The sequence below is a fragment of the Oryzias melastigma genome, linkage group LG12 (assembly GCF_002922805.2).
Source record: "Oryzias melastigma strain HK-1 linkage group LG12, ASM292280v2, whole genome shotgun sequence".
Lineage (NCBI taxonomy): Eukaryota > Metazoa > Chordata > Actinopteri > Beloniformes > Adrianichthyidae > Oryzias > Oryzias melastigma.
In genome coordinates this window covers 3890647-3910291 of record NC_050523.1, presented here as the reverse complement: position 1 = coordinate 3910291, position 19645 = coordinate 3890647, and the positions used below count along the sequence as shown (strand labels likewise).

Below are 19645 nucleotides of genomic sequence, written 5' to 3'. Positions count from 1 at the left end.
TTCTCATTGATAGATATGTTATTTTTTGGAAAATTGACAAAGAAGAAAACTCTGTAGTTCTGCAAAGAAACTTTTTTTATAAATAAAAATTCCCGTAAACACAAAAAAGTAAAGTTACTTATCTGTTTGAGGTGAAGCAGATCCATAAACATCCAAAGAATGACCCGGATGAAGGTGAAAAAATCCAAATCTAAAGTTTCCAGCAGGAGTCATTCTTCCTGTTTTCACAGCAAAAAGTTCTCCACTTTCAACAAAGATAATCTCCGCTTTCTTTTGTTTTTTCCAGCTACTATTGCAAATATTATTCAAGTGTCTAAACGTGACGCTGCTGAGCAGGAAATGCGGTTTCTTACAGCCCGCAGGTGTGCGTGAAGAGGACCTTCAGGTGTGCGTAAAGCTTCCGCCCCGTTCACACTTTTATTTTGAAAATCCGTCATTTTAAGTGAACTTTTGATGGTTAATAGTTTGTAGCATTAAGAGTTATAGTATTTTGCACATTAAAAAAAACGTTTTTTATGTTTGCTTCATCACTTCCGCATCAATGACTCAAAATGAATTATTTTAACGCATATCTGTAGTTGAAGGATTCAGTTATGAATTGGTGCTAAGTAATGTTCACTTAAGTTGTTCTTTTAAAATAAACAATTTTAAAACTAAATCTGAACCCTATTTTATGATGTATCAAAGTTCAGCTCAGATCTTATTTTGAAAATCCAAAATGAACAGACATATATTATGTCAGAGGCGCCCCCTAGTGAGCAACAAGACTCCTACACCTGAAGAACTGACATTTTTCTCAGCGTCTGAATTAACTGATAAAAAAGCTTCTCTGGTTTATAAAGTTTGCTGTTTTCATGAAAGATGAAAATAGACAAAAAAAATGAATTTAAAAAACATAAAGTTTTCTTTTTGAGTGTTTTCTTTGGCTTACTTCCCTTTTGTAAACTACTTTTTGGATTACATTTTTCCTTCTAAAAAAGTCAGTATTTTTCTCTAGTTATTAAAAATTACAGCAGATTTACAAATAGGAAAATGACGGCTCAAAGTTGAAGCACAAGAAAACATTATTCAGATCAATAATGGAAATTTGATGTATAGGGATAAAAATATACACGAATGTAATCATAAAAAAAGATTAAACAAACAAAATAAATTAAAAACGTAATCAACGTGTAAGATGGATGGATTCCCATCACAAACATCTTTATTTGAAATACTTTTTTTAATCAAAAACATAATTTTCAACATTTTAAGAAAACTTAAAATTTAAAGAGTTGAGTAAATTAAAGATGTCTGATTTAGTTTTAAAAAGATATTAAAACTTAAATCATATTTTTCTGTTTTTCTTAAATGTGTTTTTTGAAAAGTAACACAAAATACTTAAAACTACATCAACATTTTTGTATGTGAAGATAAAATGTGTTTTTTAGTCTTCTTCACAAAGTACATAATTGAAATCCAGTTTTACAAAAATTAAACTAAACTGCTAAAAACAATCTTTGATGTCACTTTTTCTTCTTGTTTTAGTGACAGTAAAAGCTTTTTAGAAGAATATTGTGGTAATTTTATTGGGTAAATATTTTTAACTACTTCTTTGACTTTCACTTCTGTGTTGAACTTGTAATAATATCTCAGATGTTGCGTAATCTCTGAATGTGTGGACAAAAAAATCAGATGTAAATCCTGCTTTTTCTTGAACAAACTTTCTTTTTCTGTATCAGGCAAACAGGACAAGCTTTTATTTTGACATTGTCAAAAGACCGGATGCATTTTATTTTGAAAGCAAGTTTCTTTGGCGCTTTGCTGAGAAAGTTACTGAGAGAATTTCTATTTCAAGATCCACCTGGACGCCTCCAACGATTGAAACCATTGATTCTCCTGAGCCGCTTTCACTGGAAGGGGTGTGGCTTTCCAACAGGCTCACTCCTGTTTAGTGAGACTGGTTGCCATAGAAATGACGACTCGGACCAATCACTGCTTACATACATTGTCTGGTTCCATCATGGCGGCGTCTTTATCAAGGAAAAATGGCGACTGAACTGACTATATTTGGTTGTAACCAGAAGTAAGGTATTTCATATGGGTGACATCATACTCACTAAGTCCAGTTCTCAACTATACAGTCAATGGTCATGAAGTTAACACCTGGTAGGGGTGTTGACCTGTTTGTTGGGAGTGGTTGCCATAGAAACATTGACTCAAATTGACTCAGACCAATCACTGCTCACTATCGTCGTCTGGTTCCAACATGGCGACATCCGTATAGTGACAAAAAATGGCGACTGAATGGACAAAATTTGGTTAAAGTTACAGGGTAATCAAACTAAGAAATTGGAGGCTGACTCCACCCACTGCCGAAATTTAAAAATCCAGTCAGAGGGGCGGGGCTTGAGGGCAGGACTGCTATCCTTACTGGAGCTGCAGATCATACGCCAGACTTCTGAAAGTTATATGGTTTGACCAATCACAAAATTCAACTGTAATACCTCATTTCAACCTGTAGGGGGCAGCACACAGACAGTTTTTGACTATATTTGTCAAAAAATGTGGCTATGACCAACAGACAGCACTTTTAAAGCCCAATTTATAGAGATCAACAGCCAGAAAAAAGTTAATTTAGGGTTTGGTTACCCTTTAAGTAATTTTCAAGGGGTGACATCACACTCACTCGTTCCAGTTCTCATATACAGACTCTTTTGACTACATAAGAGAAGTTGGAGAAAGCATTAGCTAATAGGAAATCCCATTACACATTAGCATCAAGCTAGCGGATTTTAGATCAATCTCTACTTTTATGGATCGATTATTGATCTACTCAGCTTAGATCGATAAACCGACTTTATCAACCCAGCTCTACTGAGAACTACTTGAAAATAGATCAAAAGATGATCGGTTTGGGACTTTAGGGACCGTCTGATCTTCTCTGTGAGGTGTTTCCTGGCAGATCCAGCAGAGAAACAATAACTCCAGAAGACGTGGAGATGATTTTCCACATGGTCAGACCTTTAATGAACGTTAGCTGCTGGTCAGTGACTCTGAAATCAAACAGGCAGAAACCAACAAACCTTTATTACAGACTGCATGTCCCTTGTTAGCATAATAATCAACATCAGAATATATATGGCTCTGATTTTTAAGGTACATAAATCACTTAACAAAATACCCTGTTTGGACAAAAAAAGAAACCCCAAAACTATACAAAGTGCACAAACTAAGTTCAAGTCGACTGCATTACATGAGAGAAGAGCTGCTGTGTTTTTAGAAAAGGAAAACCCAACAGAGTTTAAAGCTTACATTCAGGAACCTCTGTCGTCTGAGTCACATGGGACAGAATGAGCCCATGCATAATGTCACGATGGCACGCCCTCACGCCCCCACACACAAACACTCACATATTTGGCACCATGTTTCCGCATAGAACAGAAAAAAATACAGCTTGCAGTTCCACGTTGTTACAGCATATGGAGGTAAGGTTTGGATTTTGGCACGTTACAAGAGCACACACACAAGTCCTACTCGACACATGCTGCGCGGAAAGGTTCCAGAGAACACAGAAAACCCCTCAGTCCCACAATATGGTCCTTCGTAAAAGCCCAGCGAGCCGGGCAGCTGCACGGACGCCGTCCGACCGGGTCCTGGAGTGTGCTGAGCGGCGAGGAATTCTTCCGTGGAGAAGCGTACGGTCGGCGCCGAGGCGAGTCATGTAAACGGTAAGAAGTAGCTTCCGAAAACCCTCAAAGCCCGAGGGACTCCGGCACTTATTGCACTCTTAAACGGCACAAAAGGGTCGTCCTGGCCTGTGCAAACCATCGAACAAAACGTCGCTCTAAAGGTATAGAATCAATAAGGTATTCAGTAATACTATGTTTATTATAACTCCTTGTGTATATTAACATCAGTATATATATTATATCAACATTATGATATGAAAGATACATCTTTATAAATAGCTTTGCATATAGGCGGCTGCCTGTAGGGGGCAGCGCCGGGTATGACATAATAATAGCTAGTCTATGTATTCTCATCCGAACAAATAGGAATAAATGCTTCCGCGCCCGGAGCAAACCGGCGCAGAACTCTGTCGTGAGAATGAATTGAAGCCTCCCATGCACAGAGAGGTTCCAATACAGGTCGAGGCTGGTTTCCAAAAACATCCGCTACGCAACAGCAGTCTCTAGTGGACAAAAGGGAGAATGACGGCTGAAGCAGTTACGATGTGGAGCGAGTGGGGACGGAAAAATGCACCCCGAACTCTCGGGATGGGTACCGTTCGGACTGTAAATATACTTTCAAAACAGTTTCGGTGCTTCAGAAAATAAAGCTAATTTTTTACAATAGCATTAAATTGTGACAAAGCACCGTCGCAAATTGAAGAAGAGAACTTAACGTGCCTAATGCTACGTTCACATAGGCAACAAAAGTAGCTAATTACAATGAAAGGTTTATGTAAACACACATTTCGGGCTTTCCTGTTCAAAACTCTCATATTCAGACATGAAACTTTTAGCAACTTTTTTGAGGCTCTACATACTAACATAGCATTGAAATTTAAACCAGTTGAACTTTGACCAATCAGGGATTCCGATTCTGGTATGGGCATCATCCTTTTTAGCTCGTAGAAGTGGCAACCATTTGAAAACTGATTTCTTTTTTTTTCCCGTTGTAATTTTACGACACCAATTCTTTCATATATTGGAATAGAGCAGTGAAAGAAAAAGCCTTGTCCAAGATTTGTGACATTTACACCTCTCTGACATTTTGCACCAAGTCTCAAACTGTGTGCTAGCGATAGAGCAGTTGAACACTCGTGTTCGAAATCCCGGTGTGAACGTAGCACAAGATGTTTTATTTTGTTCGCTTCGCTTTTGGCTTTTTGACTAAAGCACATTTTTCTGAAACCATTCAATCGCGTCGGGAGTTGAAGAGCGCCTGAACGCGCCTAAAGCTATGTTCACACCGACCTCGATAACGCGCCTTTAAGCAGATTATGTAAACGCACATTTCGGGCTTTCATGTGCAAAACTCTCACAATCACGAGTTTAGTTTTTTTAGTGATGTAGGGATTGCATCTTTTTAATTCATAGAAGTACAAACCAAGAAATTCTTAACTTCCTTCTCTACTCACTATATAGTGCAGTATTTAGTCCATTCGCCATTTTGTAGTGCTGTCCGAATCTACAATTCCAAAATTTAGTGCACTAGAAATTTCTTTGCGAAAAACTAGCGCGCATCGATGCTTACTACATCTAGGCAATGCATTGTGGTCGAAGAAATTTAATAAGTAATTTAACAAACTACCCAAATTTTCATTATCAGAACACAGTGGAGTCACAAAGAGACATCATGACATTTTTGAATTGATTATAAAAACCAAAGTAAAGTAGTGATCCTGGTGTCCGAATTGCTTTTAAAATCCAGAGCACTAGATAGTCCATAGACATAAGTCTTTTATAAATCGCAATAGAGCCTGGTGAAATATTCGCAAGCTTTAAACCTCTCCGACATTTCGCATCATATCGGCAAACAATAGTCCATTGTGAACACTGTATGTTAAAAGCACTTCTAAGAACCTGCGTTTAAATGTGCGACACAGTGTGAACGTATCATGAGATGCTTCATTCCAGTCTTTCTGATAGTCTAAACAAGTGTCACCGCTCATCGCCAGGGCAACACTCTTTAACATCACTGAATTAGAATCTTTTCCCAAATTGTTGCTCACTTCGCTTTTGCCATTTTGGCTAAAGCTCCTCCTTCCTTATATGAGCCCGCCCACAACTGGTAAAAAAGGTAAAATGATTGGCTAGAATTTAAAACCGAAACTAAGTAGATTGACGCGTCTAAAAACGAAGCACCGAAAACCGAGTTTATCGTCCTGAGTTTCGGTACCCATCCCTACCAAACTCCGGCCAGCCTCCACGTACATCAAGGTTGAGTATATTTGCACCAACATTTAGATCCGATTGACATTAGTATTCTATCTGAGAGCAGCAGAAACACATACGCACTGGAAACTGTAAGGACAGACGTTCCCTCCCCCCAAACCGTGGACTCTGTGGTGACCTCCGCCTGTGGTGGGGCACAGTACTATGAGTTGAGATGTGAGAAAAAGCGGGAAAAAACTCCAGCGATGTATGTTTTGTCGGAGACAAAAACACATGCAAGTTTTATGCCTCAGGCTTGCCTGGCAAGCTGCCCTGACTCCTTGGTAACTCCGCTGTATCTTCCACAGATGTACCAAACCACCAACCGGAACCGCCGACCCCCCCCCAGAAACAGCAACGAACACGCAACACTCGACACGTTCCAAACACATGCAGGCAATGTCCACCATCACGGATGGCTAAGTCACTAACGAGTTCAACAACAAACCTTCGCAGAAGCTCGCTGGAAAGAAGGAGCGCCGTGAAAAAGCGCCGGCGGCATGCAGTTTGCTACGAAAGAGAACGGAAAACAAGCCTGGTATCTTTACTCATAACGTAACTCCACGTTTGTCTATGCATATTCACTCGACACTGGAAGCTCACAATATCCACGATGTCCAAGAAGAAGCAAACACCGCATCAAGCTCTACCTCTAGAACAAGCCGGCTTAACCTGAAACAACCACACGAACTATCTGAAATCTACAATCCTGGTCTAACGCGGTCGGCCGGAGATGACGAGGAGGTCCTCCTCGCTGCCCCGCGGTCCGCCTCCGTGTACGCCCACTGACATGTACAGAACCCATTTCGCCCCACAGAGGGAAATGTCGAAGGAAAGTACGTTTCGCACCCAAAATGTACAGCGGTGACGGGACGAGACGACGGCGCTGCTGGCGTCTGGACCGAGCAGACGCAGGAACGCGCCCGAGCCCCGATGGGACCACATCTGAGCCGAACCAAGCTTTTAACGGTCAAAGAGCGGCTGGGTTGCCTCGCAGTAGCGCCCCCGAGGGGCCATCTAGAGGCCGGTGAGGTCCACGATGGCTTTGATGAAGATGGTGTCGTCGCGGATGTAAGAGTTTTTGCCGTCCAGCTTAGAGAGCGGGCAGAAGAGCGGACAGCCGCTGGCGATGTTCATCTCGCTCACGGGTCTCTGGAAGGAGGAGGAAGTGACATCAGGGCGAAAGGCGTCGATGATGTGCTCCCTGTTGCTCTGGTCCAGCAGCATCAGGGTCACCTGCAAAAACCACAACAACGTTTCTAATCAGAGATGCTTATGTTCTGAAGTTTGTTGTCATAGACGGAGAGATTCCTACTAAAATACTTGACAGAATTTAAACTTTATAAGTAAATGTTGAAAAAAAATAGCCTTTTTTATTTTTTATTTTAGCACAAACCCAAAGTTTCAGACAAAATAAAAGACTACCATTGTCTGTCTGTGACAGTTAGATTGACAGCAATTTAAAAAGAGAAATACTCGGAAATGTAAAAACGAAATGATTTCTTAACACATTTGTTCTTTTTCATAAGAAAAATGCCACACATACATGTTAAAAACTCAGAAAACAAGATTTTTATTGGAGGGGGACTTTAAGGAGCAAAAATTTGAGTGAACTGAAATGATTTTCTATTTTTGTCTGCTGCCTTTCATTCTGGGTTTTCTTAAGTAAAGTGGTTTCGGTTGGATTTCAGTTGAATGCTAAAGGATACGCATTCATAAGTTCCTACGGATACCCCTTAAAAGAACAAGTTTGGATACCACTTCGGCTCCAAAGCCCTTTCAATTGGAAGGATGGGAAAAAGCCATCGAGGTAGGGGAGGAATTTCTTGCTTGTTGTTTACCTGTTCACTACAACCCGCAGCATGCCCATAGAAACATTTTCGCTCTACAGAAGGGATCCCCAAACTTTTTCATGTGAGGGCCACATAACTGTTTTCTTCTCTGATGTGGAGCCAGGTTCGGTTTGTAGGGTAACAGAAAAAGTGTAACGATTACAGCCTAAACATAAAGACTTATGGTTTTCCAGAAAACCAAATATAGCCAAATTTTAAACAATTAATTTCTGTAATCTTCGCAGAAAAAACCGAAAACATTTTAAAAACGAGATATATAGCATTAAGATGCTTAAATTGATAGCTAAAAACATTGAAGCTGAAATCTGAAAACGCTAAAGCTCATATAAAATATTAGCGAAGTGCCAAATTAGCCAAAAAACTTTAAAAAATTCTAATTTAGCCAAAACAGCTAGCATGCAGCTGAAATGTTAACTAAAGTTTAAAATTGCCCAAAAAAACGGAAATAAGGCTAAATTAGCCAAAACAGCTAGCATGTAGCTGAAATATTAGCTAAACTCCAAATTAGCCAGAAAAATATCTAATTTAGCCAAAACAGTTTGGGGGGCCGGGCCACATGTGGAGGAGGGCCGGATCCGGCCCGCGGGCCGTAGTCTGGTGACCTCTGATCTACAGGCTCACCAAGCGCTCTTTGACCATATTTTTCAGGTTTGCCCATTTTCACCCACAGTCAACCCGTGTTCCCCTTTAAAGATAGACTTTAGAATGACATAAACATGCTTTTCTTTGGTTTACCTTCTGGTTGAAAGGCCATTTGAGCAGAGCGTCACTCAGTCCCCTCATCACCACAAAGAACAGAGACAGGTGGGTGCCACGCCCCGTCCCATCTCCGTTCAGGTAGATCCGTAAACACATCTTGTAGCCGTATTTGCTGGTGTAAAAGGCTGGAGAGGAAAGAAACCTGAAGGTTGGATGTGTTTTTTTCCCGTTAAAACTCTTAGCTCGGTCTGCGAACATCTGCAGCGGGGGCGACGGAGGGGGCGGAGTTACCTGGGGAGAACATTGCAGGAGCCCGCCCCGCGATGGCATCCTGACGCTTCTTGGCGAAGTCGGAAATCCTCCAGATGAAGACGCCGTCGAAGGTGGTGGCGGCCATTTCCCTCAGTCGACCCTCCATCTCCGCCACCGTGAGGTCCTTCAGCCCCACCGTCCTCTCTAGCTGTCGCACCTGGGGAGCCAAAACCTCCAGGTTTCTACACGTTAACTAAAGCGCAACATTAAAATAAAGGTTTAAATGCAGTTTATTGAAGCCACAAACACTATTATTTAACCTATTATCAATTTTTTTTAAAGTTACATTGATTTCTAATTAGAATAAATCAATTCATACTAAAATTGTTTATAAATATCATAGTAAACATCTAATTTTACGATTTTTATCAACTTTCTCTCCCTTTACAACAGGATAAACCTTTAAAATTAAAAAAGCTTTTATTTTTAAATATTCAAAAACCTCCACTGCAAAGATTTAAACACTTATTTTTAGAGATATTTTACCAACTTTTAAGTTGTTTTAACTTTTTGTTGCTCAAAATTTCCGTTAAAAAATGTCCTCAATATCAGAACAATTCTTTGTCTCATTAAGAGCAAGGATTTATAAACAAGGAAATTGTCCTTAAAATGAGTCAAAATCCTTTTGCTCTAAATTAATTTCACTGTAATTTTTGGCTTAATTTAAAAAATGTTATTTTAAAGTTCAGTAAAGTCAGCCTGGCATTTATTGGTCTTAATAATGTGTTTTAAAACGGGAACTATTTTATGTGTATGTTTTTATTGATTTAGAATTTCTGAATTTTAATCTTCTTGATGATTTTACTTGTGTTTTATTAATAGATTTTTATTTCCTTTTTTGTAATTTTATATATTTTTGTACAGAATTTTAAGTTGGGTAGGAATTGTGCTTTATAAATAAACGTGCTTGCTAAATATGTCTAAAAATAAGAGTGAGTTAAAGATTTATTAAGAGTTTGTACTCAGACTCATTTTATTCACATTTTATTCTAAAATTAGTCATTTTCCACTTATTACACTAGCTTTTTGTCACTGTAAACTGCAATTAGACCGCCTTTTCCAAGAACCAGCTGTACTCAAACCCCTCCTAAAAGGGGACAGTCTAGACAAAACACAAATGAGCACCTAAAGGCTGATATCAAAGCTGCTGTTTTTAAGTAAGATAATTAAAAAAAACTGTTTTCCATCAGCTAAAGGAATTCTTAACAAGAAACAACTGCTACGATGTCTTCATATCAGGCTTCAGACAGGACCAAAGCACTGAGACGGCTCTGACCAAAGTGACTAATGATATAAGTTTGAATAAAGACAGTGGAAATAAATCAGTACTAGTTTTACTTATGCTATGACTCAAACGACTGGAAAACCGGCACTAAAATGGTTCAAAACGTATTTGGAAAACAGGATATATTTTGTGCCAGTTGGAGCAATTACATGTGGGGTGCCCCAAGGCTCCGTCCTGGAGCCACTTCTATTTAACATTTACTTGCTCCCACTGGCCCAGATTGTATAAATAATAAAAAAAAAAAACATTAGTTACCATAGCTATGCAGATGACACACAGATATATATTACATTGACACCAGGAGACGGACTGATTAGAAAAACCTGATTATACAGGATAAATATATTATTTTTTAATAACTCTAAACATGAACTTCTTTTAAGCTGTTTTTTTGTGGAATTTACCAAAATATTGTATCTTGAGTAAAAATCAAGTAAAGTATATTTGTTATAAGTTATATAGTCATAATCACAATGAATTCCAGGCTGCATGTTTTATTCTTGTGCATCTTATTTAAGGAATGGTCCCTCCAGGCTTCCATAGTTTTCTCTATCTGTGTAATTGTTGATTTTCTGATGGGAATTGAAGGTGTAAGGTCAGATGCTGAGGGGTGTGATGATCAGGGGTATCCAAATCCAGGCCTCGAGGGCCAGCCTCCTGTTGTTTTTCCAGGAGTCCTGCCTCATCTGCTGATTACCTGAATCAGGTGTTTTTGGCTAATAAGGAGCTTCAATGTCAGGTTGGTTGGAAAACATGAAGGACGCCGACCCTCGAGGCCTGGATTCTAATGGTTTACTCATGAGAAGATCTCCTGTCACATCTGGTGGCGTGATACCTTGTTACTCAGAGCCTCGATCTTATCCTGGTCCAGTTTGTGTTGCCGGTTGCTTGCCTCCATGGTGGTGGTGAACCTCTCCACCTCTCTGTTCAGAACGCACACCACGTTTTCAAAGGTGCCGGATTTGACCTCCAGCTCTGTGCACCTGCGGCCCAGTTCGGCCACCTTGGTCTTCTCGCTGTGGAGCTGGAGCTCCAGCGCCGCGCCCACGGAGCTGGGCAGGGGCGTGAAGGAGGTAGACACTGACAGGGTCGGAGGGAGGGTGGGAGGCGGCGGGAGCGGGACGGAGGCAGGTGGACCAGGGGGACCGGAGCTAGAAGATGAAGAGGAGGCGGCGGCTCCCTGCACGGGAGGCCCAGAGGAAGTGGTGCTGAGCTGGGAGACTCTGGCCTCGAGTTCCCTGAGGGATTTTTGGAGTTCCACCAGTTTGTGTCCAGCTGTTTCCAGGCCCTGGGGCTGCAGGCCCTCCATGCTCACTTTCATACCCATGATGTAATGCAGCAGCAGGTTGAGATGCTCATATGCAAAGGCGCGCTCGTGGTCGTGAATCTTCTCCTTCTCCACCTGCAGGAAAATAAGAACAAGTTTGGCAACAGCAGGTCAGACGTACAAACATAAAACGTGTTTCCTTTTTTTTTTTTTTTATTCTTCTGAAACGAAGGACCTGCAGATGTTGCTGAATCATAAATAAAAATACACCAAACCCACTAAAGTTAAAGAAAAAAAACAAAAAGGGATTTTAAAACAGCTTATTGGTCTAAAAAGCGAGAAATGTCAAGAAACAACAAGAATATTTACAAAGAAAGAAAGACGTCCACTCACAGACATGTCACATCCAACGACGTGGAATCTACATGGAGTTCTGAACTTGCTGCAAAATTTAATGTGGTCCACATACTGAAAGAAAATGAAACAAAACAATATGAGACCAACGAGTTCATAAAGAAGAGATCTGAAGCTGCTTTGACCCCAAGTAGGGCTGGGCGATACTGGGAAATTTGGGTAACAAAACAATACCTAGTAATTACAGAGCTAGTATTGCAAATTTAAAAACATATTTTTTTGTTAATCTGTGTATTGTACACTGATTTAATGTGTAATCAGGACTTAGACTTATGGTAAATAAAAGCTAACTAGATATTTAGCATTACCTGCAATAATGCTAACGTGAATGCTGTAAACTGAATGTGGCCGCTGAAGATGCTCAAATTAAAAGCTAAAAATGCTAAAGTTTATAGGAAACTAAAATATTAGCTAAATCCCAAATTAGACTTAAAATAACTTGAAAAAAGACCTGAGTTAGCAAAAAAAGCTAGCATACGGCTGAAATATTAGCTGAATGCCAAATTAGCTGAGATGCTTAAATTGAAAGCTAAAAAGTTAACAGCTGAATATGCTTAAATTGATAAATGAAAAGCCTGAAACTGACAGCAAGCTAACAGGACTAAGTGCAGACATATGGCTCTTTAATGACTCTCTCCACTTCAATGAAGCGGGAAGAGCTACATGTGGTGTTACCACAGACAGCCGATGCTACCAGATTGGGCAGCTTCCTGCACTAATTGGGTAGGTTTTTACACAAATTGGGTAGGTTTATACACAAATTGGGCTGTTTTTTGCTCAATCTGGCAACACTGCAGAAAGATAGACGCTTGCATGAACTTCGTAAGTAAATTCAAGCTCTTTACTGTACGTGTTAAAAAAAAATGCAACAAAAGTATCGATCTCATGACGCTGGTATCAATACTATCAATACCAAAGTAAAGTATCAATAAATTAATACTTATTGATATTATTGATACTCAGACGGATACGCCCATCACTAGTGTCCAGTTTCACTGGTAAATTGATGTACAGATTAGGGGTATAGTATTGGCAAGAATCTGGTGATACAATACGTATCACGATACATATCTCACAATACGACACATATCACGATATACTGATACCATAAGCTCCGTACTTGACCTGCTGTGCAGCTACATAGCTTCACTTGTTTTTTTTAAATCAGAGCCTGCTACAAAACACCACAATCCAGGCTTTTATACGATACTGGCAGTAACGTGGTATAGAGTTTCTGCTTGGTACTCATCCCAAATAAAACCGAAGAAGTCTCATAAGAAGAAAAACCACAAGGCTGAACATTTATTATAAGCTGGTTCTCAAAAGATCTTGTTGTTGTTTTGGTCAGTGTTGAGCTGTTCAAAGAAGCTCATTGGGCTGTGCTGCCAACTAGTGGTCGGGGGTCTACACCCCTACTACTGCGATCAGCGATCCTGAGTGTTCTCTAGCAGCAGTTCGTTTCACATGGTGGAATATTTTCACATTTTTGAACTTTGACAAAGAATTTGCTTCCTAAAGATTGCGTGAACGCAGCTTACGAGGCACAACTGTGTTGGTACCAACGAGTTCTGCAGCTTGTTTACCTTTTCTCTAGGTATTTTCTTCTTGGCGCAGCCTTCACAGATCATGGGGTACTTGGGGCAGATCTCATCGTGTGCCTGAAAGAAGCCACAGTTTACTTATTTATCTTTCTCGCCACACAACTGGGATCTGAGCGCCGATTACATAACCCGTTTCTCACCTTGATGTTTTTGAAGTGAAACGGCTCCTTGCAGTACTTGCAGTTGAGCGTCCTCTCCGGGCATTCTCGCTCATTATGGCGCTCCTGTTCACCGAAGCGGATTCTCTCTTTGCAGGAGGGGCAGGGGATGATCATGAACTCACACTTCCCCTCATGCTCCAGCTGTGGAAAGAGCGGGATTTGGTCGGTATTGGTAGAGAGGCAGACAGAAAGCTGGGAGAAAGAATCTTGACGCAGGAGGCGAAGCCTCAAAGAATCATGGGAGACGAATGCATGAAAAGAATGAGTCACCACCGCACAGAGCGCGCTCACACATTTCTATATTCAACTGTCAGTGATGACAGACCTTCTAAAAATAAAAGAAAAAATTAAACTAAGTTTGTCCTCGCCTGTGTATATAAAGGTTTAAAAGATCCAAGCAGAAATGAAGAAAAAGGCCAATTTTAGATAAGGAATTAAAATGCAGAAACATTCTGGACACATCCAATAATCTGCTTAGAGAGCTGTGAAAAGTATTTCCACCGAACATTAGGAAAAAGATAGCCTTAAGAAATAAGTCAGTGAAACTTTTCTTTTTTTTTTCATGATGGAGGACATACATAAAATCATTATAAGTTCACATCTGTGATGCAACAACTGCTATGGGCGGGGCCAAAGTCTACTTTCTCCGCTACAATTCTGAAGCATCCACTTGCAGACAAATAGATCCATTAATGTCTTCATTTTCCTCGTCTGAGCTGCTAACTGGCTCAAAACTTAACGGCTGGATTTTCCAACACTAATGTTAGCGTGGGCTTGTGAGTTGCTATAAGCTAGCTGGTAAAAGCGGAAAAAAAGGGTTGATGGGAAATTAGGGGAAGCTAACATCCGTGCCAACAGTCCCGCCCACAAGTCTGAGGCAAACTACTAACAAACATCAGCTCTTATAAAACATATTTGCTTATATATATATATATATATATATATATATATACATATATATGTAAATCTATAATATATATGTATATATACAATATATGTATATTTATACATATATTATATATATATACATGTATATATATAATATATATATATATATATAGTTTTTTTTGTTTAAGTTTTGAAGAAAATGGCTGACTGCTGTTCTTTTAACATCTTTACCTCTAAACTGTTTTTTTCTTTCTATAAACCAAAGTCAGGCAATTTCTGAATGACAGAATCAAAGAAAAACAATTCTCTTCTCATAATAGTTTTTCCTCATATTAGGGAGCAAATAGTTTTTTCTGAGCAGTAAACACAATCTCATGAAAAAAAGCAGATCACCTCGTACTCTTTGATGGTGCCTTTCCAGGGACAGTTTTCATTGATGCAGTCAGCGGACAAACTTTCAACTTCCCTGCGAACCGCATTGTCAGGAAAAGCCTAAAATAAATAAATAAACAATGAAAAAAAAACACTTAAAAAGGACAACAAAAGCGTTAATCCTTTTATACTCACGCATCCTTGTTTCAAAATGGATGTAGGTTCCTCAAAAATATCCTCTTTAATGCAAGCGTTGCATTTCTGAGGTCCGTTACTGCAACCACACAGAACCACGTGATTAGAAACAGTTAAAAAAAGACCTAATAGAGATATTTGTGAGTAAACTTATAGCTCAAACTCGGCCTGTTCTTAGAGTGGTTGTCAATGCAACACATTGAGAAACTCGGGCTCCCTCTGTAGTTTCCCCTCACTCAGGAAATCTGCATGTTATCTTTCTGCTGCTGCTTTTTACTTTTACCTGTTTTCCTGTTTGTTTTGATAGAATTTTTTATTTACGTTAACATTTTGCTCATCAGAATCTGAGAAAAACTCCAGGCTTATCAGTCAAGCTCAAAATACCTTCAAATCAGAACAGGGATTGAAGCTAAAACCCTTCAATGTAATCTGTTGGTTGCTCATTATATTACAATTAGGACCATGTTGGAATAATCTGGATTGAGTTGGATTACAATAATCTGGAATGGTGGGGAGTGGATTGGATTATGAGAGTAATTATTGGATTAACTCATATTGATGTTTTTTTGTTTAAATACAACTTAAGTAGTAAAGTAATGTTTGTATTTAAAACCAATAGAATTTAACTAGACTAAAATCTGTAGCACATCGTGACAAAAAAAAAAAGTTTTTTTTTAACATTAGTCCTTGGATTTTGTCACTTGATGGCAGCAAAAACAAGATGTAAGATAAAGAGAGAGAGAGAGAGACCTGCCCATATATATATATATATGGTTTTATAATATAAATAATTATAGTATATTATACCATAAATTATTGTATATTATATATATATATGGCTTTATGATATAAATAATTATAGTATATATACCATTAATTATTGTATATTATATATATATATATATATATATATATATATATATATATATATATATATGGCTTTATGATATAAATAATTATAGTATATTATACTATTAATTATTGTATGTTATATATATATATATATATATAAAATATCTAGACGTTGGAAATTCCAAAAAATTGAAAGAGATAAAACAAATTAAACTAGACTTCTTTTATACATTTATTACCCAGACTGCATCTTTACCTATACAATTAAAGTTATTTAAATTTCTGATGTTATTTTTCAATTATTTTACTTTATTTAATTTGTTCAGTAATAGTTTTATAACCACCAATTGTTTCAGAAAGTACAGCTGTGACTGCAAGCGAGAACTTTTAAAGACCCACTCCAATATAAATTGTTTTTTTTTTTTAGTTTTTAACATGTTCTTGTTACATTTTTCTAATGAAGGAAGACATATATGAGGAAAATTAAACTAAAAACTGCCTTTCTTGCTCCTGGTCCACACCGGAGGCAGAAGCGCTGCGAAGCAGTGTGTGTGTGTGGAGTGCACGTGGTATCCACTTAACTTCCAGAACACACCAGATATGTATTATTCCACGTCGGTCAACCAGCGCCTCTGCTAAGCTGTGGTTATTGTTTATATTTGAAAACTTGACTGGATTTTCTCCTGTGTCTTGGCGTAACTTCCTGTCAGAATTGACGCGGATCACCCGCGCCTCACGCAAAAAATAGACCAGACGGCGAAACGATTGCTGCATGGAGCGAGCCGGCCGCGGAGGACCGCAGTGTGAACCAAACCATAGGTTAACAAGGGCGCCGAATGGAAGCTTTACAGCGCTTCTGCGACTCGTTTGAAGCGTTACTATTTCTTTCTTCAAATCATTGTGAATCAGGACCAGATGAAAAAGATCGTAGCTGTGACATAGAAAATACAACTTGATCCATGAACATCTTTGTTTTCCTCATTTGAGCTGGTATCCAAACTGTACAGCTGGAAAGCTCCAATATTGCTCTCCCTTTTTGTTTTAACAGTAGTGTTAGCTTAGAGGTGTGAGGGCTGTAAGCTAGCAGGAGAAAAGTGCCACCCACAACTCAGAGGCGAATTTCTAAAGAATCACTGCCACTCTGCAGAAACTATGTTCTAGCAAACAACACAAGCTTTTAGATTTTGGTTAAAAACAGCATCATGTAAAAGACCACTGGGAATTTTTTTAAATAAATCTAAATCCATTGAGTGGGACTTTAAGGGGTTAAAAGTAAATCAAAGTAATGAATATGTATTATTAAATGAGTAGTATATAGTACTTTTCACGCTATTTTACATTTTTAATTGCTCTTAAAACAGATTATTTATCTTTGTGTGACTTTGTGTTGTTGATGCATTTATTGCCAGAAGGTGGCGCTCACCTCACAGTCCTGTTGAAGCAGTAGGAACAGAAGCGGTGTCCGCACTGGGCCTGAATGGGTCGTCGGAGGATGTTGTGGCAGCAGTTGCACAGGTGCTTGTCCTCCAGCTTGTTGCCCAGGATCTTCTTGGGGAATCCGGGCTTATTGCTCTCCATGGATGAGGGCGGGGACGGTTCCTGTGCAGCCATGGTGTTTGTTCGCACGTCGCACCTGACAACAAACACGGCAAAGCACAACACTCGTTAATCTGGGTGTAGCATCGGTGACTCGCAGCAAAAAGGGGTGTCTAAAGATTTTGGTGGTTCTGGGCTCTGAAGGACCCACAGAATTAAACTCTTGACTTTAACACATTTCAAAAATATTTAAATCATAAACATGTGGCTTTAGTAGAATACAAACAACAAAACAAGTGTGTAGCAGCATAGTTGTATCCACAAAAAATTACTACTTTTTAGCCAAAACTTTCTAATTTTCCTCTTGAATTTTTTAACTAAGTCCAATAACTCAACAACAACTTCTCTAGATCACACCAAAAGCACTTTAAGTTATGTTAATAATTGTTAAAAATGTTCTGGCACAATAAAGATTGACTTTGATTGGTGGGTTTTTTGTTGCTTCTTCAAAGAAAAATCTTGATCTCAGTCAGATTATGATTGAATATCTACCAGATTTCTTGAGTACCATATTTTTCAGACTATAAGTCGCACTTTTGGGAAAAATGTTATCCACAAAATATAAGAACAAATATATCATATTGAAAGGCAAATCCTAAGAACAGAATAGATGAGAATAAAGATAATTTATTGATCAAAATAACACATTGATGCTTATTTAGCTTGATGAGATATAGGAGAAATCTAGTATATTAGTGCAACCACAGGATAATGAACACGCTAACGACGAAACTCTTTATATCAGTTAAAATCACTAAATTCTTCGTCCTCTTTACCACTTCGGAACAATTCCACTAAATCTGGAGTAAAGTTACATTTTCACTGCCCTCAACAACATGCGTTTAAGTGGCTACTTCCTTTGAAAAGACCATAACTATGTCCGAATTAAAACCCTAACCCCATAACTATTAAAAAAAACCTACATAGTGCGGGACTATATAGTGCCCTGGATTTTAAAGGTAATTCCGACACAATACTCACTACTTTTCTTTCGTTTTCTAAACACCAGATATGATGTCGTCGATTTCACCGAGTCGAAATTGAAATGTGCATTTAGGGCTTCCGTCTTCAGATGTTTTTAAGACCGTTTTTGGGCTCGACACATAAGACACGTGGCCATTGAACGCACAAATTACACTAGGTTGACCAATCAAGGACATGAATTTTCTAGTAATGAATGGATTTGAATTTTGATCATGGAGAAGAAATTAAAAATTTGTATCCGGACGGAATTCTATGACACTAAGTCTCTCATATAAAGAAAAGCAAGATTCAAGAGATATGGACTCCTTTGACATTTCACATTAAACCTCTTTCAACTAGTGCTAGTAAAAAGCAGAAAATGAAGAAGTAGCCCCTCCCTGCTTGTCCAGTGTGAACACCATTGGCTTTACGTGCCTTGAAGAACTGGCGTTCTTGAACATGCATCACATGTCTGGCCTGTCCGTAGCAAAAACTGATACACCAAATCACATATAAAGCTACAAATACATTGTGGGTTCAAGAACGTACTCAACATACTCTAACGGGAATTTAGCCCATGATGTTCACACTGGGCAAGTAGGGAGGGGCTTCTTCTTCTTTTTCACTGTCACTTACACCTACAGTTCGTGTGAAATATCCAAGCAGTTCAAATGTCATGAATGTTGTTATTCCGATATCTGAAAGTGTCATAGAATTCCATCCGGACACAAACCACAATTCTTCATTTCTCCTCCATGATCAATGTTCAAAAGGTGTCACTACCACATCCCCGATTGGGTCAAAGTTTAACAGTTTAAACTTTCAATGCACATTTTGAACGTGGAGTCTGAAAATGGTGTTAGAAATGTGTGTATGTACGTGTGAACACAGGAGTTTTGAACCCAAAATGTACATTTATGTGCGTTTACATAGATTTGTCTTTGAAATTACAATTCATGCTCCAAAATTAATCAGATTGAGTGGATGTAAACATGATATTCTGATGTTTTTTGTTAGATTTTAGTTCATATGAATGTGATAAATAATTTATTTTTGATTTGTTTGTTTTTTCCAGAATGTCCAAAAACAAAGCAAGTAAATGGTAGTTACAGTGTTAGAGTTGGAGTTTTTCCATGATCAGATTTCTGAAGTGGATGTCAGATCGGATTATTACAGATTTGGGAGATGATGTAAACATACTCAGAGATCACAAAGTGACGTTTATTTCTTCAGGTAAGTCTGATGTGAGATGATTTAGGGAGCTTT

The 19645-nt window shown here is 38.7% G+C and overlaps 1 protein-coding gene and 1 long non-coding RNA gene across 2 annotated transcripts in view; one reads left to right on the top strand and one right to left on the bottom strand.

The window, feature by feature from the left end:
* Positions 1–2980: 2980 nt before the first annotated feature.
* Positions 2981–19645, bottom strand: part of LOC112163300 (TNF receptor-associated factor 2) — a 17278-nt gene continuing 613 nt past the window's right edge. The window contains exons 2-11 of the mRNA XM_024299629.2: positions 17244–17453; positions 14969–15047; positions 14795–14893; positions 13493–13654; positions 13335–13409; positions 11731–11805; positions 10906–11472; positions 8765–8942; positions 8510–8658; positions 2981–7157 (exon numbers count right to left, since the gene is read on the bottom strand). Coding sequence (XP_024155397.1) covers positions 6939–7157; positions 8510–8658; positions 8765–8942; positions 10906–11472; positions 11731–11805; positions 13335–13409; positions 13493–13654; positions 14795–14893; positions 14969–15047; positions 17244–17431 — 1791 coding nt within the window. The 5' untranslated portion in view covers positions 17432–17453 and the 3' untranslated portion in view covers positions 2981–6938. The remainder of the gene's footprint in view (positions 7158–8509; positions 8659–8764; positions 8943–10905; positions 11473–11730; positions 11806–13334; positions 13410–13492; positions 13655–14794; positions 14894–14968; positions 15048–17243; positions 17454–19645) is intronic.
* The window catches only part of LOC112163301, a 14869-nt gene continuing 2831 nt past the window's right edge, over positions 7608–19645 (top strand). The window contains exons 1-3 of the long non-coding RNA XR_002922259.2: positions 7608–7731; positions 8524–8611; positions 8716–8963. This is a non-coding gene — a long non-coding RNA (uncharacterized LOC112163301). The remainder of the gene's footprint in view (positions 7732–8523; positions 8612–8715; positions 8964–19645) is intronic.